We start from the raw sequence: 23,497 nt of genomic DNA on the forward strand, positions 1-23,497 counted from the left end.
TAAGACTTGTCGACTTCAATTCCCAGAATTTCCCCATCCAGCGAAACTGGCTGAGGAACTCTGGGAGTTGAAGTCCACAAGTCTTAAAGTTGCCAAGGTTAGAGACCCCTGCTTTAGGGGACACTGGAGGAGAAAAGCTGGAAACATCTCAAACGTGGGCAGTTGGAGATGGGAGATCTTCAGGCTAGCTTGGGGATTCTGGGAGCTGAAATCCACCCATCTTCAAGTGGTCAAAGTTGAGAGATACTATAGGAGCAAAAAGATAGGAGACATCTAGTAGCTACTTTTCCCCTGAATTAACTTGTTTTATTAAAGGCACCAACTTTTGTGAGCTGCAGCTTCCTTTACAGATGTTATCTGCAGCATCTGGTGAAGGGAGATGCATCTGGTGAAACTGATGGCTTTTGAGAAAATCTGTTGGTTGGAAAAGGTGCTACCAGAGCTGAACTCCATACGGTCAAACATGGCTTGCAATAGTCATCCTGCCAGCAACCCTGAAGCTTCTAAGGGAGAAGAGAAGGAAGGAAGGTGAACCTACCACAATGATGAACAGAGCTGGGGCCACAAAAGCCCAGATGGCACCGCTCTCCAATGACAGCCAACAGCTACAAAGAAAGAGGGAAAGATATTGTGATATTGTAGCATGAGGATGATGGGTGTGTGTGAGTTCCAAACCACCATTGATTGAAAAATATGTAATAGGGAGAAATAGCAATAGCACTTAGACTTACATAACACTTCACAGTGCTTTATATCACCATGGAAAGAAAGAAAGAAGGAAGGAAGGAAGGAAGGAAGGAAGGAAGGAAAGGAGAAAAGGAAGAACAATAGCAATAGCACTTAGACTTATATACCGCTTCACAGTCCTCTTTATGCAGTTTACAGAGTCAGCCTATTGCCCCCCCCCAATCTGGGTCCTCATTTTGCCCACCTCGGAAGGATGGAAGGCTGAGTCAATCTTGAGTTTGGTGAGATTCGAACGGCCAAATTGCAGGCAGCCAGCAGTCAGCAGAAGTAACCTGCAGTACTGCACTCTAACCACTGCGCCACCGTGGCTCACAGTGAGAAAAAGGAAAAGCTGGGGTGGGATGGACAGCAGAAAAAGTTGGTTTTCCTGCTTGCTTTCTTCATTCCAGGTCTTTGTTGAAGGAACATAGGAGAGGGAGAATCCATGGTTTTAACTTCAGCCCAGTTGTCTCAGGAAGGTGGTTACCTGGGAACTAACTTTGAAAATGGAATGCAACCTTTGCTAGTCTTAACATGATCTGGATGTGGGAGGAAGACAAAGCTATAGACCTTTATCTTCTGGAATTCAAGTTCCACCATTCTCAGATACCTCTGAAAGACTCTACCTTCCTTCAGAAATTGGGCCGACATATGGATTCATGGAGACTGCTTAATGCTGAGACCGTTGGAGCAAATATGAGATACCTATGCAAACTCTACATTCTTCAAAGGAGCTATCACAACAACGAAAAATGTATAGTTTCTCATTTCCAGAACTTACTTGTTGACTTCTCCATAGCTTTCCACAGATGTCGTTGCGGAAATGACACAGATCAGGAATGGGCAGCCTGCAGGAATGAAGAGGGGAGTGTTAGCATCTTCATCAGAAGAGGGTAAAGATAGAAGGATGGTCCAGGAAAGCCATCACGAAACTACTGGATGTGGTTTAAATATTATAAATGTGGTTCTTCTATAAACCAGAGGTCAGCAACCCGTGGCTCTGGAGCCACACATTACTCTTCCGTCCTTCTGTTGTGTTCTGTGTGTGTGTGGTGTTCTGTTGTGTTCTGTTGTGGCTCCCTGTCGCCGATTGGCTCCATAATTGATAGGGCTTTCCGTTAGGACAGGTAGAGGAAAAAGGATACTGGGCTAGGAGGAGACTCTACGGTGGGGGAACCGGACCTCCGGTTAGCAGAGGAAAAAGGATGCCGCGCTAGGAGGAGACTCTATGGTGGGGCAACCGGACTTCCTGTCAGCAGAGGAAAAAGGATGCCACGCTAGGAGGAGACTCTATGGTGGGGGAACCGGACTTCCGGTCAGCAGAGGAAAAAGGATGCCATGCTAGGAGGAGACTCTATGGTGGGGTAACCGGACTTCCGGTCAGCAGAGGAAAAAGGATGCCACACTAGGAGGAGACTCTGTGGTGGGGGAACCAGACTTCTAGTCGGCTCCAGAATTGAATGGAGGGTTAGAACTGATTAGGACATTTGTGGCTCTTCGAGTGTTTAAGGATGCCAACCCCTGTTCTATGACTATGAAAGTTCCCACATTCTTTTTGGGGATAATATTTGCTTCCTCTTATCACTGCCATCAGTACACTTCTGCATCATCCACATGTGGTCCTGAACACAAAAAAAATGATTGCCCATGACAGATAATCATTGACAGATGAACACAAGTGAGACTGGGATTTCCATTGTAGATCATTGCAATTATAAGCTGAGTGAGATCTGATTTTATAACCATTTTTAACAGCAAGCGAATCAAAGGTTGTTCAGTGACTGACACGGTCATTGAGCAAATCCAGCTTCCTCAATGGGCATCTTTTACCAGAAACCGGCAAAAAAAATAAGATCACAAATTACAAAATTACACGATGTTGCAACCAGTTCTCAATACAAGCTGGTTGCCAAGAAGCTGACTTATCCACAGAGGTGGTACTGTGTTCTGACCGAGGCTTCCCAAGAGCCTGAAGTAAATTCCTGGTCCCGACAAAAACCCCTTTTACTAATTAACTGTGAATTCTGCTCATTCACATCCAGCAAAGTCTTTCCAGGGAGGATTTATGGTCACAGACCTTATCTGGCTTGGAGAGCTGCCAGGCCGATATCTGCAAAACTTGGCAAGGAGGCTCGGAGAGTCACAAACCAATTAAGCGAACTGATGGTCTCCTGCAAACTCCCCTCCTCTTTCGCTCCTCTTTTAAATCCTCTGGGGGGACCATTCATTGTCCACCTGTGGCCTTACTCCCAAGTCAACCCCTGTTCTTTAGCTGTTCCCTTTTTCTGGCAACTCTGCGCATGCGCACACTGGGAACAGACTCCAGCTGTTTGTCTGCCTCACTGATGTCTGACTCTGAAGACAGCTGATAACTGTCAGACGGCTCTGGCCCCCTCCCTGCCTTCAACATAGAGCCATCATCTGAGCCTTCCCCAGACTCCAGGACTGGTCCATCTTCCTCCCCAACCTCCTCACTGTCCGAATCTGCTGCCAGCTCCACTGGCCACTGGTGACAACAATAGGTACAATGATCTAAGTGAAAATACAGGTCTTGGAACCCTTTTTCCAAAGCTGTTGTAACTTTGAACCATCATGAAGCAAATGGCCATAAATTGGGAACTACCTGTAGTATGGCCCAAGTACAGATTTGTGGGAAGACTGAAGGAGTAATTCATATTTTATCTTGGGCCTAGCACTCTTCAATATCTTCATAAATGAGTTAGATGAAGGAATAGAAGGGGAACTGATCAAATTTGCAGATGACACTAAATTGACAAGAATAGCCAACATCCCAGAAGCCAAGCTCAGGACCCCCAAAAGATCCTGACAGACTTGAACAATGGGCTCTATTCAACAATACTGCGACCAGTTTTGGTCACCGTACTACAAAAAAGATGTTGAGACTTTGGAGAGAGTTCAGAGAAGAGCAAATAAGGCAGGAGTCAGCAAACTGTGGCTCTGGAGCCGCATATGGCTCTTTCCTCCCTCTGCTGCAGCTCCGTCACTGGTTGGCACCACAATTTTGAGAGGAGCTTCCGGTGGGGGGGGGGGGGAGAAGCACAGTGCACCAGGAGAAGACTCTATGGCAAGGGGAGGGTTTTCCAGTTGTCTCCACAATTGATAGGGATTTTGGTTATGACAGGTAGAGGAAAAGGTACACTGCACTAGGAGGAGATTCTATGGTGGGGAACTGAACTTCTGGTCAGCCCTGGAATTGAACAGGGGGCTTCCGGTTAGGACCTTTGTGGCTCCCGGTGTTTTCTTTTCCATGGGAAATGGGTCCAAATGGCTCTTTGAGTGTTTAGCTTTGCCGACCCCTGAACTAAGGTGATCAAAGGTCTGGAGACTAAACCATATGAAGAACATCTTGGACATTTGTCTGAAATGGTATAAGTTCTCCTGCTTGAGTAGGGGACTAGACTAGCTCCCAGCTCCGTTCTATTCTAAATTTCAATGCTAATTTAGCATTGAAAGTGTAAGGAGAAGGAGTGGAATAACCAATTTCATTGTATACATGAACGTACAATGACAATAAAGGCTATACTGTAACCAGAGGATGGAGTCAAAAAAGGTAGCAGCCTTGAATCCCTACGTAGCCACAAGCAAAATGGTCCTAAGATAAAGAGTTGGGATGCTCCATTTTTCTTGAATTTTATTAGGCTGATCACCAGCTGGGCCTTGAGTGAAGCAGCAGCTACACGAAAAGGCAATATGACAGCCCTTAAAATCACCCTCATTTTTTGTGGTTTGATGCTTTAATAGCCACAATCTTTGATCACATTTTGCAAGGAAATTCTAGGGGCTGCGTACGGGCAGGCTTCACAGTTGGCTCCCTCTTCATTATCGGTGTTGCTAAAGAAAGATAGATTTCTGGCAAAGTGTTGCAAATTCAATTACAGCGGCATATGGATGCATAATAGGAAACTAGCAGGCATTACTGGAAACAAAGCGAGTCTACGATCGATGTACGACAGGGATGGAAGATGGGAGCAAGAAAACGCTACTGTTTCATGAGTCCTAAAAAGGGGGGGTGAAAAAAGGACTGGAAAGCAGAGGGGTGGTGGAGATGTTTGAGGAGGGGCTTTGCTTTGAGGAGGACTGGAAAAAGACACCTCCTTGAATGGGGGTGGGTGGGGTCTCTGAAGCATGTCTTGCATCTAAGAGGGAACCGAAGCAACAGCACTGGGTGGTGGTTCTTCTTCTTCTTCTTCTTCTTCTTCTTCTTCTTCTTCTTCTTCTTCTTCTTCTTCTTCTTCTTTTTTCTTTTTCTTTTCTTCTTCTTCTTCTCTTCATCCTCCTCCTTCCTCCTTCTTCTCTACTCCTTTTTCTTTTCCCCTCCTCCCTTCCTCTTCCTTCTCCTCTTTCTTCTTCTTTCTCCTTCTCATCCTCCTCTTCTTCTTCATCCTCTTCTTCATCCTCCTCCTTCCCCTTCCTTCTTTTCTCTTCCTCCACCTCCTCCACCTCCTCCTTCTCCTCCTCCTCCTTCTTCCCCTCCTTTTTCTTCTTCTCTTCCCCCTCCTCCTCTTTCTCCTCCTTCTTCCTCCTCCTCCTTCCCCTTATTCCTCCTCTTCTTCATCCTCTTCTTCTTCATCATCATCCTCTTCTTCATCATCCTCCTCCCTCCTCCTCCTTCTTCTTTTCCCTTCCTCCCCCTCCTCCTTCTCTTCTTTCTCCTCCTTCTTCCTCCTCCTCCTCCTTCTCCTCCTCCTCCTCTTTCTCTTCCTCCTTTTTCCTCCTCCTCCTCCTCTTTCTCCTCCTTCTCCCCCTCCCCCAGACATCAGTGGAAGCAGTCCACTGCCCACCATTTACAAGAATAGAAAGCACTAGGACTTCCCCATTCACCCACTTAGGTGTGGTTGCCCCGTGTATGGTAGACCTCATTGCTGTAGATGATTGCCACCAGCCCAACTGCAATGCATCTTCTGAATTGGAGGAGGACAAAGGTCCCACATTTTTCACCCTCTCTGCTTCATCTGAAGCAATTTCATCTCCCGGGAGAAAATTCCCTTTGAGTTTCTTCTTTTTCTTCTTTGATAGATGCTAAAGATCCATTCCAATAAGAGTTTCTAAATTCACGGCTTAAGAAGGGGGGGGGGGGGAATAAAAGAATAGTAAAGGTACATAGTAAAGGTAAATGTTCCCCTTGCACATATGTGCTAGTCGTTCCCGACTCTAGGGGGCGGTGCTCATCTCAGTTTCAAAGCTGAAGAGCCAATGCTGTCCGAAGACGTCTCCGTGGTCACGTGGCCGGCACGACTAAACACTGAAGGTGCACAGAATGCTGTTACCTTCCCACCAAAGGTGGCTCCTATTTTTCTACTTGCATTTTTTACCTGCTTTCAAACTGCTAGGTTGACACAAGCTGCAACGAGTAACGAGGGCTCACTCAATTACACGGAGCTAGGGATTTGAACCACCGAACTGCCGACCTTTCTGATCGACAAGCTCAGCATCTTAGCCACTGAGTCACCACGTCCCTTAATAAAAGAATAAACGCTCATAAATATTCCTGTTACCCCCGAAAAGAGTTCAGCCAAGGTGTTAAATAGCTGTAACCTGGCTGATTTTTCCCCCTTCAAAGTGCATCTCAGATGCTCCTGGGGTTTAACTCGATTATTTATCAGCTCAGAGTTGCATCGAAGAAGAAAATTAAACAGAGAGTTTCTCGGTAAGATAATGAAACTTATGGAGGTGAAATGCAGACTAACCAACTGGATAACCGAAGAAATTTTGTTGCACGTAACAGGAACTGCTGCTAAAGTTCCTCCTTGCAGAGAGAGTGTGGTCATTGTGTGTTGTGTGTGTCTCGTACTGGAAAAATGAGAAGGTGATTTTGAGTAAAATACAGACAGGATTTGGTGGATCGCCACGGCTAAATGCAACTGGGATTATTTGGCTAATCTGAAATAAACAGATTTGCCTCCGAAGGCTCAACCCCTCCGAGACACGGCAAAGAATTAAATCCATTTTAGGTCATGAGATTGAAATTGTTTTAGGATGTCTCCCTCGGTGGGTGGGTGTCCTCATTTCAATGCTTGGCTGGAGGTTTAACAGCGATAGATTGGCTATAATAAGATTGGTTCAGAATTCTTCGCCAACCGTGAAGTGATTAGAAACAGATGCACTATGATCTTATTTCACTCACGCAAAGTTGTAGCTCGGCAGCTTAAAGTGGAATCCGCCTCAAAACGTCTCGATTTTTATACTTTTGTGTAGAGCAGGGAGAGTAACAGACAGTTGAAAGAGGCAATGAAAACGTTTCTGGTGCTATTATTATTCATAATGTCAACTCCTTCCAAAAATTCTTGGTTGGAAGGGACCTTGGAGGTCTTCAACCCCCTGCCTAGGCAGGAAATATGATCTATCTATCTATCTATCTATCTATCTATCTATCTATCTATCTATCTATCTATCATCTATCTATCTATCATCTATCTATCTATCTATCTATCTATCTATCTATCTATCTATCCTAACATCTCTCTCTCTCTATCCTACTTATCTATATTATCTATCTATAATTTTTCTCTCTATCTACCCTCTATCATCTATCTATCTGTCTGTTGGTCTGTCATTCTGTTGTTCTGTCTGTGTCTGTCTGTCTATCATCTATCCATCATCTATCCATCATCCATCATCTATCTTCTATCTATCATCTATCTATATCTATATCTACCATCTATCTATTCTATCATCTATATCTATCTATCTATATCTTATCTATATCATTTATCTATCATCTATCATCTATCTATCATCTATCTAACATCTATATAATATCTATCTATCATCTATATCTATTATCTATATCATCTATCTATCCTATCATCTATCCTATCCAACATCTATCTATCATGTATCTATCTTACTTTATCTATCTATCAATTTATCTATCTATCTATCTGCTATCAATCTACTATCTATCTATCCATCAATCTATCTACTGTCTGTCTATCTATCTAATCTATCTATTTTTTCCCATAACAAGCTCTTCTTTGTCAGAAGTTTGATTTTGAATCCCAAATCCGTGGAATTCTGCACAGCTGGAGATCCAGCTGAGTCATAAGTATATTAAACATGAAATGAATCGTTAAAAAGCCATAAATATACGCATTTCACATTGCATTTGGGGACAAATAGGTTTCTTGAGCAATGGCTGCTAGTGTTGAGCCTCATAATTTTTTAATGTTCGTTTCTTGTCCAAAATATCCAGAGTAATGGTGGGATTTCAGTCATTCCTCTTTCCTCCATTAGCTCAGAACAGGTTTCAGGATACCGGCTCCTCTGTCTTACAATTATTATAGGATTTTGCTTTCTTTCTACGTTTTGGCAAATGTCTTTAGTGCCGCCTGCTTTGAATGAACGCAGAAGATAAGGAAGGCAAGCACAACTTTTGATATAAAAAACATTGCATTTCAAGAGGAAAGGCAATCAAGAAGGACCCCCACTGAGATGTTCTACAAACAGTTGTTTAAACAGAAAAACAGTCTGCCAGATACTTGTGGGTATTTAAAAAAACACTCATTTCTAATTTGTTGGAAGTGAATTAATCACGATGAATATGAATTCTTCCCATTAGGGACAGCTAGGCCTCCAGGAGTGTAGAATCCAGAGATGAGGGGCCCTTGGTGTTCTCTGAGCTTGGTTATTTTCTTGCAGATGCTTTATTATCCAACTAAGTAACATCATCCGCAGTGATGATGCTACCTAGATTGGGTAATGAAACATCTGCAAGAAAACAACCAAGCTCAGAAGGCACCAAGAACTGATGATGTTACCTAGTTTGGTTAATGAAACACCTGCAAAAAAAAACCAACCAAGCTCAGAAAGCACCATGAGGCCTCATTTCACCCTGAACTACAAATATTCCAGAGAATAATGCATGGCATGGTGGCCTAGAAGCTAGCAAAGCTATGGAGACGTTCTACCTTTCTTTAATGGTTTTGCAGCCTGGATCTAGTCCATCTAAACTGCAATTCCACAAGGAACCAAGCAAGCAGACATGCAAAGAAATTCAATAATAGATAAGTCCTTGCGTCAGGAAAGAGAGATAGAAGGTTTGATGCAAAAAATTTATAATTCAATATTGGCACTTCCCTTCTGATATTCTAAGATGCTAAGCATGGGTTAATTACTAGCAAAAGGGTAAGATTCAGAAGGAAGCAGAAGAATTGAGAGGCGACGTTTTCCAAGTGGGATAATCGGGCTGTCTTGCAACAGGGCTCTGAATCCCAACGGTAATAGCGCAATTTTCTGATTAGAATCTGAAAGGAGGGAGGGTCTTTTTCATTAGTTCACTTATTTATTTGTCCAATTTATATGCAGCCAACACCCTCCCTAGGATGGGAAAAGCATTCCTTTGGTTCTTTGCATTTCCAGACTGTTAAGATTTAAGGAGGATACTGTTGTGAAAAGTGAGGAGGTTGTGGGGGAGGGAAGATGGGCCAGTCCTGGAGTCTGGGAAAGGCTCTGATGAGGGCTCTGCATGAGAGGCAGAGAGGGGGCCAGGGCCGTTTGCAAGTTATCAGCTGCCTTCGGAGTCAGACATCAGTGAGGCAGACGAAGAGCTGGAGCCTGTTCCCAGTGTGTGCATGCACAGAGCTGCCAGATGAAAGGAACAGCTAAAGAACAGGGGTCGACTTGGAAGTCAGGCCACAGGTGGTCAGTGAATGGCCCCTCCCAGAGGAAATAAAGATGAGCGAAAGGGGAGTGGAGTTTGCAGGAGACAATTAGTTTGCTTAATTGGTTCGTGTGTCTCCGAGACTCCTTGCCAAGTTCTGCAGATATCGGCCTGGCAGCTCTCCAAGCCAGATAAGGTCTGTGACTGTAAATCCTCCCTTGAATGACTTTGCTGGATGTGAATGATCAGAATTCACAGCAAATTAATAAAAAGGGTTTTTTGCCAGGACCAGGAGTTTGCTTCATGCTCTTGGGAAGCCTCGGTCAGAACAAATACTTTGTCATTCTGATTTTTTTCTTCTCTTGTGCCATCAAGTGGACGTTGAGATCCCAGTGGAACTTAGAATGGAAGTTTCTCCATAGAACTCAATGGAGGGAATCCTCCTTAGCCATAGTTCTATGATCATCCAATCCCACAACTGTGTTCGTGACTTACCCCATCCAATGCCATAGTAGTATAAGAGCTTGTTCTCTTCCGAGCCAAAGACTTTGATCACCATGCTGTAGAGATGGAAGCCTTCCACCAGCATCCATGCGAAAGTGCTCAAGAAGAAGAAGTGAAGGAGAATCGCCAGGATTTTGCAGGGCACCTGCAAAAAAGACAAAACCAGCCCAATGAACAGGAAAGGTGAGGAGGAGAAGTCTTCTCACCTCACCCCAGGTGGTCAAAATGTGCTCCACCTACCCAACTCAAAAAGAGATGCAAATGTTGTGGTGCCTTTTGATGATATGGAGACCTTGTTTATACTATCATAGTCTCTTGCCAAGATCTGAAGGTTTGTAAGAAGCCAGCTGATTTAATAAGAGGTTACTAGAACAATATTATTATAACAATAGGTCTATCTCTTTCTTTCTCTTTCTTTCTTTTTCTCTTTTGCTTTCTCTCTCTCTCTCTTTTCTCTTTTCTTCTCTCTTTTTCCCTTCTTTTTTTGCTCTCTCATGTTTTTCTTTCTTTTTTCTTTTCCTTTCTTTCTTTCCCTTTCTCTTTCTCTGTCTCTCTCTTTTTTCTTTTTTTCTCTTTTTCTCTTTGGCTTTCTCTCTCTTTGTTTCTCTCCTGTTCTTTCTCTCCATCTCTCTCGTTCTCCATTTTTCTCTTCTCTTTTTCTCTTTCTCCTCTTTTTGCTCTCTTCCTTTCATTTTTCTTTCTCTCTCTTATCCTCTTTCTCTCTATCTCCTCTCCCTTTTTTCTCTTTTCTTCTCTCTCTTTTTCTTTTTCTTTTTCTTCTCTTTTTTCTTTCATTCCTTTTTCTTTCTTTCTCTTTTCCTCTTTCTCTGTCTCCCTCTGTCTCTGTCTCTCTGTCTCTCTCTCTCACACACACACACACACATACACACACACTGTCAGAACAGCTGCCCCAAAAGTGCTTTTTCAAAAGGCAATTGGACTTTGTTTTTTTTTCCCCCTTGAAGATGTTTCACTTCTCATCCAAGAAGCTTCTTCAGTTCTGACTTAGGATTTCAGGTTTCTGACTTCTGACCAAGAACTGAAGAAGCTTCTTGGATGAGAAGTGAAATATCTTCAGGGGGGGGGGGGGAACCAAGGTCCAGTTGTCTTTTGAAAAAGCACCTTTGGGACAATCCTATCCTGGGTGGTTGAGAATTTATAATAGATTGGCAGCAATTCTGCTAGCCTTTTTCGAGACATTAACATTCTGACATTGTCATAAAGCCTGGGGGCCCATGAATATGGGTGTAGCCCATTTCATTGTGGGGTTGAATGTTGTCAGCTGCTGTTTTATGCTATTCACATTGGGATTTTTTTAAAAGTAATGGTTGTTTTCAACCTGTTTTTATTTCATCTTTAATAGTTAGTCGCCTAGAGTCATATCTACCAGACAGACGCCCGTGTGAATGGATTAAATTCATAAATATGTAAATTCCCTGGAAAGTAAGTTTCATGGTTAGGAAATCAAGAAATGGATTCATTCTGCGGAAAGTAAGATTCAAATTGTATTCAGAGAAGGGAGATTTCGAAGAGCTCGCCAAATATCTTGTCCAACGAGATTTGCATCAATAGGACATCGTGATCTTCTAAAGCTCTCAGTTCCTTCTGGTTGGTTGGTGATTTTTTGGAGCCTAAGTGTTATGGCCTGTGGGCCGTCATCTCCTCCAGCAGCTGAATCAGAGGGGGAGGAAGTGTGGGAGCTGGGGTCAAGGCAACCCGGGAGCTCCAAGGGGGAAAAGGGAGAGACAGAGACAGAGATGGCGCCTGGGCCGTCTGTCAGCCCTCAGATGGAGAGTCAACAGCCTCCAGGTCTGGGGGTGGCTGATGAGGAAGAGGAGAAACAGCTGGGCCCAGTGCCTGACTCACCGATGCACTGAAGGCAGAGGAGAGCAGTGGAAATCTATGGGCCGGTTCTTGGGATGGAAGAGCCACCACAGCTAGCGAAGCTCCACTCTAGCTCTGGGGATAAAAGGTAGGGAGTGGAGATGAATAAATGTGGCAGACAGCCATTCTTCTCCCTGCCAGACGGACTTGTTAGCCTGCTGTGTGTGAGAGAGAGAGACTTTTAACTGGGTCTGCTGTTGCTCCTGATAAAGCGCTTATTTAACTACAGAGGTTTTGTCATGTTTCCGAGCCGCATCAGAACACTAAGAGATTGTGTTAAAAATGATCCACTAGGCCAGTGTTTCTCCACCTTGGCAACTGTAAGATAAGTAGGGCTGGCTGGTGAATTCTGAGAACTGAAATCCACAGATCTTCACATTGCCAAGGTTGAAAAACACCACACTTAGGCAGTGGGAAGAAAAAAAAATGATCTTGCTTAGGAAATCTGAGGAGTCTGTTTTCCCCCATATGTTGCAACTTTGCCACATGAATCCTACTCCTGCTCTCTCAAGGAGAATAGTAGAATAACAGAGTTGGAAGTGACCTTGGAGGTCTTCTAGTCCAGCACCCTGCTCAAGTCTATTCCAGACCGAGTGCCCAAAGCATGTGTGCACGCAAATGCGGGCGTACCCGAACCCCCAAAATGCAATGCGCACATGCCCCCCCATGTATATATATGCCCCCATGCATATGCATGTTCCCTCGCACGTGCCCCACCCTGTGCATGCGCATGCAGCCCCCATGCATGCACTCCACCACCCCCAAATGTGCTCTCCCCGGTGCATGCACGCATGACCCCCCAGCACTCTCCCCACCCCCGCACATGTGCAGCAGAGACCCAATGACCAGCTGGCCAGTGGCAGGCAGGCACGCAGGCGCGGCAGAGCTGAACACTGTGCTCGCATGGGCACAGAGAGGGCACTGTGTGCCACCTGTGGCACGCGTGGCATAGGTTCATCATCACAGCCCTGTAACATTTCAGACGAACGGTTGTCCAGTTTCTTCTCAGAAACCTCCAGTGTTGGAGCACCCACAACTTCTGGAGGCATGTCATTCTACTGATTAATTCTTCTCACTGTCAGGAGCTGCCTCTGATGAGCTAGAAGGGGTAATCAGAAGGAAATTGATATCACCAGAGAAGAGTGAGATGTTCAAATTGCCATAGGTGGGCAGAAAATCACATTTATGAGCCATGGAAGTAACCCAGAGAAGTTGGACAAAGAATCGGCTACAATTGATGCCATTTTCCTCCATCCAACTTCTTTGTCCTAACCCTACTTTCATCCTGGTCTTAACATGTCCTCTCCTTTCCCATCAACTGTAATCCAGACACAGAGGGATTTCTTCTTGTTAGAGAAAGTCACACTGTTAAGCATTGAATGTATATAGTTGTGTTAAATGTGCTAAAGTGAAACTAACCTTTAGATGACCCCCAACTGTTAACTGTGCTAAAGTGAAACTAACCTTTAGATGACCCTGTTAACTGTGCTAAAGTGAAACTAATCTTTAGATGACCCTAATTGTTAACTGTGCTAAAGTGAAACTAATCTTTAGATGACCCCCAACTGTTAACTGTGCTAAAGTGAAACTAACCTTTAGATGACTCTGTTAACTGTGCTAAAGTGAAACTAACCTTTAGATGACCCCAACTGTTTTGGAGGGAAATGTAGAACATTTATATTTGGGCGGGCTTTTTCTGGTACTATGATTAGTTAAGGCTCTGTGGGCCTAAAGTATAAATCACAGGCATTTGCCTGCAGTTCCTCAGTTCCATTTTTGAGTCAATAAAAGCTGTTGGAACCATGCTGGTCTGGTTCTTGCCTACTGAAGCCCAGTACACAATACACACAACCTTTTTTTAAATTCATCCCCTCCCACGAGCATCTGTAGGTCAGCATCTCTGATGCCACCTGTCACACATGCACTCCCTTCTCTTCGTTGGAAGAACAGAACTAAGCTTTTGACACCATTCTGCAAGCTAGACAAACATTGTCAGATTGCTTAGCAACCAGGTGACTTAGCTTACCTAGGCAACACTCACTGAAGTGTCACCTAGTTGCCTTGCCAAAATTAGAATGCTGCTTCTTCTCTTCTCCATGACTGGATCCTGGATGCATTAGAGAGAAGTTTCAAGGGAACTCCACTCCACACCTTCTTCCCTGTTGTCGAGATATCTCAATAGATATATTTATTTTCTCCTAAGTCAGGAACAGTTCCTACAGAGGAATGATGGACTCTGTCATCTGCACCTCTATATCTGTCTGGTTTGGTTCTGCAACCCAACAAGACAGACACGGACTTCAACGGATAATTAGAACTTCAGGGGAAAAAAGTTTCAAGAAGAGACTGAACAGCCATTTGTCTGAAATGATATAGGGCTTCCTGCTCGAGCAGGGGCTTGGACTAGAAGACCTCTGGGGTCCCTTCCAACTCTGTTATTTATTCTATACACATCCCAATGCAATCCTAAATTGCATTAACACAGGGATACAATCAAGATCAAGTGAGGTACCAATACTACTCTATAAAGCCCTAGTAAGACCACACCTAGAATCCTGCATCCAGTTTTGGTCACCACACTATAAAAAAGATGTTGAGACTCTAGAAAATGTGCAGAGAAGAGCAACCAGGATGATGAGGGGACTGGAGACTAAAACATATGATGAACGATTGCAGGAACCGAGCATGGCTAGTCTAGTGAAGAGAAGGACCAGGGGAGACAGAAGAGCATCTTCCAATATTTGAGGGTCACCACAGAGTGGAGACGGTCAAGCTATTTTCCAAAGCACCTGAAGGCCAGACAAGGAATAATGGATGGAAACTGAACAAGGAGAGATTCAACCTGGAAATAAGGATAAATTTTCTGACAGTGACAACAATCAACCAATGGAACAGAATTTACCTTTGAAAGTTTTGGGAGCTTCATCACTTGAGACTTTCAAGAAGAGATTGGACAGCCATTTGTCAGAAATGGTGTAGGATCTCTTGCTTGAGACTAGATGACCTAGAAGGTCTCTTCCAACCCTGTTAATCTGTTGTTGACTCCCCATTGTGAAAGAAACATGGATTACTAAGTCGCTGTATACAACCCATTTATTTCTAAGTTGTTTCCCCCCCATCCCTAAAATGCACAGCAGCACCCCATAATAATAATAATAATTTCAGAGCACCGCAGGGGGGGAAAATGGCAACCTCTCTACGCCATCCTCTCAAAGTGACAAATAGAGAAAATTTTGCTGCTATTATTACTTTATTTTTTCCCCCTAGGACCGGGAAAAAAAACGAAGGACTGTCAACTCTGCTCCAATAAAGTGGAACCAGAGAGAATGTTACGCTGAATGAATGAAATCGATTTTGTATTTTGTAGGTGGGAGTCTGAGCCGTTTGTTAACATTCACACATATGCAAGGGAAAACCCCAGGGGTGTGTGTGTGTGTGTGTGTGTGTGTGTGTGTGTGTGTGTATCCCAAATATAATTTCTTCACATTTTATTGCTTCTTTGCTGTGCTGTTTTTTCCCCTCCCAGGGAAATACAGGGAGTCCACGTTTGACCAAATGCCAGGAGAATTTCCGATGAAACCACACGATTATCATTACGGTTATTAATAGTATTAATTATCAAGTTAAACAGCGACTGCTGTGCCGTGATTAATCCCTGCCTTTATTTTTCGGTGCAAATCAAAGGGAAAACACAAGCATTTTGTCACGTTTAGTATGTACCGACGCCTGTCGAACAAATGTGCAACGAATAACCTCCTTATTTAAATGCCACCGGCATTATATGCCTGTCACCACAGCGGCCGCCATTTATAACAACGCTGTGACAAATTGTCTAAAAATAAAGAGGGGTATGCTTCAAAAGGCCAGGGCCTTCCTTTCAAAGGAGTAAGGAGTGCAGAACTGGGTGGCAATGTGCATTGTCACGCAGGAATGTTCTGTTGAGGCAAAATTGGGTGGAAGAGATAAATATTTGGATAAGCCTTGAGACATTTCTCAGATGAGCCATGTGCTGTTCTTCTGTGAAGAGAAGGACCAGGGGTGACAGGATAACAGTCTTCCGATATATGAGGGACTGCTACAAAGAAGGGGGGGTCCAGCTATTTTCCAAAGCACCAGAAGGCCAGACAAGGAATCATGGATGGAAACTGAACAAGGAGAGATTCAACCTGGAAATAAGGAGAAATTTCCTGACAGTGAGAACAATCAACCCATGGAACAGAAGTTGCCTTCGGAAATTGTGGGAGCTTCATCACTGGAGGCTTTCAAAGAGTGATTGGACTGCCATCTGTCAGAAATGGCATAGTGTCTCCTGATTGGGCAGGGGGTTGGACTAGATGACCTACAAGGTCCCTTCCAACTCTGTTAATCTGAATCTATCTCAGACATTCAAAGGCCTAGAGATTAAAACATACGATGAACCATTGCAGGAACTGGGCCTAGTTAGTCTAGTGAAGTGAAGGACCAGAGGAAACAGGATAGCAGCCTTCCAATATTTGAGGGGCTGCCACAGAGGGGAGGGGGTCAACCTACTTTCCAAGGCACCTGAAGGCCGGACAAGGAATAATGGATGGAAACTGAACAAGGAGAGATTCAACCTGGAAATAAGGAGGAATTTTCTGACAGTGAGAACAATCAACCCATGGAACAGAAGTTGCCTTCAGATGTTGTGGAAGCTTCATCCCTAGAAGCTTTCAAGAAGAGACTGGACTGCCACTTGTCAGTAATGGTGTTGGGGAGAAGGAAGCACCAGAGCTGGACTATGTGGGTAATCCTTGATTAAAACCCCAATCGAGTTCAACATTTCCGTTACTAAACAAGACTTTAGTCTGCTTTAAGGGACTGGAGACTAAAATGTGTGAAGAATAGTTGCAGGAATTGGGTATGGCCAGTGTAGAGAAAAGGAGGACCAGGGGTGTCATGATAGCAGTCGTCCAGTATTTAAGGGGCTGCCACAAAGAAGAGGAGCTCAAATTATTCTCCAAAGCACCAGAAGACAGGACAAGAAGCAACGGATGGAAACTAATCAAGGAGAGAAGTCACCTAGAACTAAAAAGGGAATTTCCTCACAGGGAGGACAATTAGCCGGTGGAAAGTCTTGGCTCCAGAAGTTGTGGGTGTTCCATCACCGAAGGTTTTTAAGAAGAGATTGGGCAACCATTTGTCTGAAATGGTAGCAGAAAGGGGTGTCAAACTCAATTTCATTGAGGGACACATCAGGCCTGTGGTTGACCTCAGAGGGCCAGGCAGGCATGGCCAGAATGACGCCACTCACTGGGCATGGCCAGCTGTTTGGGCATGGCCAGCTTGACGTCACTCACTGGGTGTGGCCTATTGGGTGGACATGGCCAGCTTGATGCCAGTCACTGGGTGTGGCCTAATGGGTGGGCATGGCCAGCTTGACATCACTCACCTGGTGTGGCCTAATGGGTGGGCATGGCCAGCTTGATGCCACTCACTGGGTGTGGCCTAATGGGTGGGCATGGCCAGCTTGACATCACTCACTGGGTGTTGCTTAATGGGTGGGCATGGCCAGCTTGATGCCACTCACTGGGTGTGGCCGAGTGGGTGGTCATGGCCAGATAGATGCCACTCCCCAAACTGCTGGTATGTTTCCTCTTCACACTGGGTAGAACGGGCCAAAGCGACCAATCTGGCCACTTGCATTTTCCAAGACGGCCACGCAGGCTGGATCTGACCACATTGTGGGCCACATCTGGCCTGCAGGCCTTGTGTTTGACACCCCTGACATAGGATCTCCTGCTCAAGCAGGGGGTTGGCCTAGAAGACCTCCAAGGTCTCTTCTGGCTCTATGTTCTATAATTGACATGAATTGTGATAAATTGTGGGTGCTCCATCACTGGAGGTTTTTAAGAAGACACTGTCTGGAAACAGGCACTGGTATTGGGTCTCCTACTTGAGCAGGAAGGGACCCAGTGGCTCAGTGGCTAAGACGCTGAGCTTGTTGACCAGAAAGGTCAGTAGTTCGGTGGTTCGAATCCCTAGTGCTGTGTAACGGAGGGAGCTCCGTTCCTTGTCTCAGCTTCTGCCAACGTAGCAGTTCAAAAGGATGTAAATAATGCAAGTAGAAAAATAGGAACCACCTTTGGTGGGAAGAGAACAGCGTACCGTGCACCTTTAGCATTGAGTCATGCCAGCCACATGACCACAGAGACGTCTTTGGACAGCGCTGGCTCTTCAGCTTTTAAATGGAGATGGGCACCACCCCCTAGAGTCAGGAACAACTAGCACAGATGTGCGAGGGGAACCTTTACCTTACTCGAGCAGGCGGTTAGACTAGAAGACCACCTATTTCCCTTCCAATATTCTGTTATTCTCTGCCATCGACGCCCAAGTCAGAAGCATATCCACTTCACTCACCATCCCGGGTTCAAACTGGAAGCTGGTAAGGAGCAAGATCTGAGCCACCAAGACAGCAAAGGAAAGATTGGCATGGATGTGATAACGCTGGTTGTGGATGGTACTGACGGAGCTGGTGGGGAAAAGAGGCACATCTATTAGTACTCTGAAAATTAAAATATATTGGGTTGGGGACTTCTGGGAGTGCTTTGAAAATTAAAATATTTCAGTCTACTTGGGAGTTGAAGTCTACCCATCTTAAAGTTGCCATGATGAAGAAACTCTGGTCTACAGAAAGAACGGAGAATCGGTTGGCATCCACTTGTGGGCCACCAAGAAGAGTTCCATTCTACATATCCAAGTGCTCATCACTTCTACATCAGAAGCAGGGGTGGCAACTGGTTCGCTGAACACACGCAGAGAAATCACCTTCAGCATTACTGCTGTGGAGGTCATGTGACTAGGTGCGTGTGGCCAATTTAGCAATCCATTAAACAATGCACACAAACTAAACTTTAATTTGCTTTGCTGCTGGGGGTGTTTTATTTGCTTTTGTTTGCATGTTGCTCTTTTGGTTGCCTTTTCTTTTGACTAGATCATTTTTTCAGTTGTTTTAAGAGTCTAGTGGTCTATTTCAGGAAACTCAGTTTTACAGCAATTGTTCTCCACCCCAAGGAGCTTGAGAAATTGGTATTGGTATTGGTATTTTATTATTTGTATGCCGCCCTTCTCCGGGAGGACTCAGGGTGGCGAACAATTCAAAGGGGAAAAAAAGGGGGAACATAAAAGACAAAATACAAATAATAAAAGTCGACAACAATCGCACAACCATACATGTCGAGAGGGGAGGGAACTCATCATCCCAGGCCTGCCGACAAAGCCAGGTTTTGACGGCTTTTCGGAAGGCCTGGAGAGAGGTGAGGGTCCGAATCCCTGCGGGGAGTTCATTCCAGAGGGCCGGAGCTGCCACAGAGAAGGCCCTCCCCCGGGTAATAGCCAGGTGACATTGGCTGGTAGATGGCACCCGGAGGAGGCCAACCCTGTGAGATCTAATGGGTCTGTGGGAGGTAATTGGCAGCAGGCGGTCTCTCTGTCTCTTTCTTTCTCTCTTTCTCTCTCTGTCTTTTTCTCTCTCTTTCTTTCCTTCTCTCTCTCTCTCTTTCTCTTTCTTTCTCCTTTCTTTTTTATTTCTCACGTTCTCTTTCTTTCTCTCTCTGTCTCTCTGTCTCTTTCTCTCTTTCTCTCTCTTTCTCTCTCTCTGTGTCTTTCTCTCTTTCTCTCTCTTTCTTTTTCTCTCTCTGTCTCTTTCTCTCTTTCTCTCTCTTTCTCTTTTTTCTTTCTTTCTTTCTCACTATTTCTCTTTCTTTTTCTCTCTGTCTCTTTCTTTCTCTTTCTCTTTCTCTTCCTTTCTTTTTTCTTTCTTTCTTTCTTTCTTTCTCACTTTTTCTTTCTCTCTGTCTTTCTCTCTCTTTCTTTTTTCTTTCTTTCTCACTCTTTTTCTTTCTCTCTCTGTCTCTCTGTCTCTCTCTGTGTCTCTCTCTCTTTCTCTTTCTTTCTCTCTCACTCTCTCTCATTCTCTCTTTCTTTCTTTTTTCTTTCTTTCTTTCTCTCTCTGTCTCTTTCTCTTTCTTTTTCTTTCTTTCTCTCTCTCTTTCTCTTTCTTTCTTTTGTCTCTTTCTTTCTCTCTCTTTCTCTTTCTTTCTTTTTTCTTTCTTTCTCTCTTCTATCTCTCCTCTCTGTCTTGTCTCTCTTTCCCTCCCTCCCTCCCTCTCTTTCTGTCTCTGTCTCTCTGTTTCTCTTTGTCTCTCTCTCTCTCTTTCTTCTGAAGCGCAGCAATCCACTCTACTGTGCCTATCAGATGGGCTTCAGAAAAGGAATGTAGGTGAGCATAACGCAGGTGTGGGCGGGTTTGGCTAGCTGATAGTCAGAGCTACCGGCTTGCCCAAACCGTTCTGAATCAGTAGAATCCCACCCCTGATCAGAAGCCATGACATCTCTCTCTCTCTGTCTCTGTCTCTAACCTCTTAATTGGCTTAGCCCTCCATTTAGGAAGGCAAGGTTACAAAACTAGGTTTTAATTGGGGTAATACTTTCCTGAGGCCAACCCTGCTTGGCTCCCGTGCAATAAACTTTTGCAATATTAACTAGGCTGCTTTTGATAGTCTTTTGATGGACACAGACTCCCTGCAGGCTCACGCAACTTTCCTGACGTTCAGCAAAATTGTGGGGGAGGGGGAAACGGGTGTCTCTCTCCCCTCCTTTCCCCGAAGTGCCTCTGGATTTAATAACATGAATTAAAAGCAAAACATAATGCTGAGAGTTGTTGTGTTCCACATAAGGGAAGTAGAATAAATTCCTAGAATTTGCAGTCGCCCCACAACGAGGGACGGGAGGAGAGGAAATATGAATATTTCCCCATTCATTTTTGGGGGGGGGTTCACCCTAGTTTGAGGGGTTCTGGTGCTTTCCGAGAGCTTAGAGAGCACCAAGGACCTCTCATTTCAACCCTGTGCTACAAATTATTCTTCTTTATTGGTATCCACCCCCCTCCCCAACCGTCTGGGCTTTCAATCAGCGCATCTCTCTTTTGAGAATCAGCTCAAGTGGTTTTCATGTTAATATGTTTGGGTCTGATCCCCTTAAAGATGCGCAAGCATGAGCAACTCGCTGGACGAGGCAAACGAGGCTCAAATTAAGCGAGCCAGATCGACCGAGAAGCCCATTTGCATATCCCATCGAAATCTAGCACTTTGTAAATATCTCATTGTCGCATTCTCTACCTTGAAGTGATTTAGCTATATATATGGAAATAAGAAAAATGTATTGTTATTATTATTAGCCTTCCCAAAGCACAGCTAAATTGGCATTCTGGAAGGCTAAGCAAATAGCTCTCACAGAACCGTCCAGCTGAGGATAACCATAAGCCTTGTTATTGGAGACGTTTGGGTGAATTCAGAAAAATCTCCCTTGGAAAGGGCCCCAAGTCATTTGAATAAAGGAATCCGGTCTGATCCACGGATCCAACGCCATTGGCGAGATCGACGGCATTGGGTTCGGATCAAGCATGAAATCCTCTTATCTTTGCTACTGGTTCGGCACTGGGGGAGCGTGCATGTCCACAGGCTTGCTTTGCTATCAAGCGACACTTCTGTGCATGCGCAGAACCTTCTGCGCATGCGCAGAGCATCTGTGATGACATCTGGGTGGGTGGGAGGGGCCTCCGCCACTGCCTCTACCAGTTCGGCCACACTGGGGCGAACCGGCAGAATGCCACCTCTGGTTCGGATGAAATGCTCAAGAGGATGGGCTTCCTGTCAGATCCCTAAAAGTGATACTGTCATTTAATTGGGAGGAGGGGGCTTTGGAGTCTATTAGCAGTGCCTGTGACAACTGATATTTTACAACTGATTTCCTGGCGCCGAAGTGCCTTGAGATCCCCTCACCTTTTGGGGAATGTTTATGATAGGCATGTGGGATGGATCACTTTAATGTCTAACGGAAGATAGCCATGGGAATCCAGTTCTCAAAGCAGCTGGTAAAGGAAACATCTTCATACTTGTACATTAGCTAAAATCTGCATTCTGACTAATGGGAGGGGTCTCTACTGCTTTAATTCTACTTGCCTTGCCTAAGGAAATTCAGACGTTGCTTTGAACCTATTGCTTTCACTTCTGCTGAATAAAAGCTTTCTTCGTTTCAAGAGTCTTCACTTTCTTAAGCTAGAAGGAGAGGCAATCCTTGCACTTCCATTCAGATTTCTGAATCGAAGCATAAGGAGATGTTTCTGCACCCCGGAAGGATCCTCACCTGGATTAGTTTGGAAGCAACTGATTTGTTCAGCCTGCCAAACGAATTCAGAAATTTAGACAACTTGCCTCCCAGCTAGACCTCGACACTGCATTTCACACAATCGTAGGGTTTGCTGGGACGTCATGTGAAACAAGTTCTCCATTGAGGCTGCCAGAGATGGGTTCCTACCAGTTCGCACCAATTCGGTAGAACCGGTTCGTCAAATCTACTGAACCGGTTAGAAGAGGTTCCACCAGAAAGCAGGCCACACCTACAGAAGAGGTTCCAAAAATTTTTGAAACCTACCACTGACACACACACACACACACACACAGACTCACACAGAGAGAGAAAGAGAAAGAGAAAGGAAGGAAGAAAGAAATAAAGAAAAAAGGAAGAAGGAAAGAAAGAAAGAAAGAAAGAAAGAAAGAAAGAAAGAAAGAAAGAAAGAAAGAAAGAAAGAAAGAAAGAAAGAAAAAGTGAGAGAGAGATGAAAGAAAAAAAAGAAAAAGGGACAGAGAGACAAAAGGAAGGAAAGAGAGAGAGAGAGAAAGAAAACACATGGCTGGCAAGCCACCCCCACCAGGTCATATGGCTGGCAAGCCACTCCCACCAGGTCACATGGCTGGCAAGCCACTCCCACAAAGGAGGCCACACTCACAGAGTAGGCTCGAAAAAGTTTTGAAACCCACCACTGGAGCAATTCTTGTGAATTGAAGCCCAATCGATCAAGACAACATGCCTCCTGGAGATTCCCACAAAGAGCTGACACCTCTTTCTTCAACCTGGAGGCCTCTCAATGAACTGAGACCGCAGCTCTGGAATTGCCCATTAGCCTAGCCAGGTTGAGGCACCTTGATGGATCTTCCAGTCATTATAATCCTCAAACTTCTGCAAATTATTCTTCTTATCTGCCTACTCACCAAGCTTTTTGGGCCATCCCTTTGAAGGACATCTGGAAGGCCAAGTTGCACCCCGAGATTATTGCAAGAGGTAGGGTGGCATGGAAAAAATGAGAACCCAGCCACCTCTAACAAGTGGCATCCCACAGCTCCTGTTGACTCACTCTCTTTCCTCTCTCTTTCCTCTCTCTTTCTCTTTCCTCTCCTCTCTTCCTCTCCCCCCTCTCTCTTTTTCTTGTCTGTTTCTTTCTCTCAGTGTGTGTCTTTCCCTCTCTCTTTCTCTTTCTCCTCTCTCCCTCTCCTCTCTCTCTCTCTTAGTCCTCTCTGCCTCTATTTCCTCTCTCTCTCTCCCTGTCTCAATCTCTCTCCCTCTGTCTTTCTCTCTCTCCCTCCCTCTCTCTTCATCCATACCACTGGAGCATACCACTTTTTCTAAAGGTGTGCCACTCACCTACACATGCACTAGTAACCCACCACCATGCATGTGCGAGTGACCCTTGCCCGGGGGGAGATTTTTGCCCTCCCCCGGCTCCAGAGGCTTTCCTGAAGCCTGGGGAGGGTGAAAACAGCCTCCCGCGGCCCTCCGGAAGGCTGAAAATCAGCTGGCCAGTGCGCGCATGCATGCCAGAGCTGCCAAGGGCTGCCGTGCTGGCAAATATGGCTCCGTGTGTTATCTGTGGCACATGTGCCATAGGTTTGCCATCACAGCACCAGA

General features: G+C 44.9%; 1 protein-coding gene across 2 annotated transcripts in view; it reads right to left on the reverse strand.

The window, feature by feature from the left end:
* Positions 1 to 23,497, reverse strand: part of ADGRD1 (adhesion G protein-coupled receptor D1) — a 159,680-nt gene that overhangs the window by 39,884 nt on the left and 96,299 nt on the right. For both annotated transcript variants that reach the window (XM_087703755.1, XM_087703754.1), the window contains 4 exons: positions 18,113 to 18,224; positions 9,842 to 9,995; positions 1,508 to 1,574; positions 539 to 605 (listed from right to left, as the gene is read on the reverse strand). In XM_087703755.1, the coding sequence (XP_087559881.1) occupies positions 539 to 605; positions 1,508 to 1,574; positions 9,842 to 9,995; positions 18,113 to 18,224 (400 nt within the window). The remainder of the gene's footprint in view (positions 1 to 538; positions 606 to 1,507; positions 1,575 to 9,841; positions 9,996 to 18,112; positions 18,225 to 23,497) is intronic.

Source organism: Thamnophis sirtalis, unplaced genomic scaffold (genome assembly GCF_051295495.1).
Source record: "Thamnophis sirtalis isolate CommonGarterSnake01/CBP01778 unplaced genomic scaffold, rThaSir2_p1.2 scaffold_2, whole genome shotgun sequence".
Taxonomy (NCBI): Eukaryota; Metazoa; Chordata; class Lepidosauria; order Squamata; family Natricidae; genus Thamnophis; species Thamnophis sirtalis.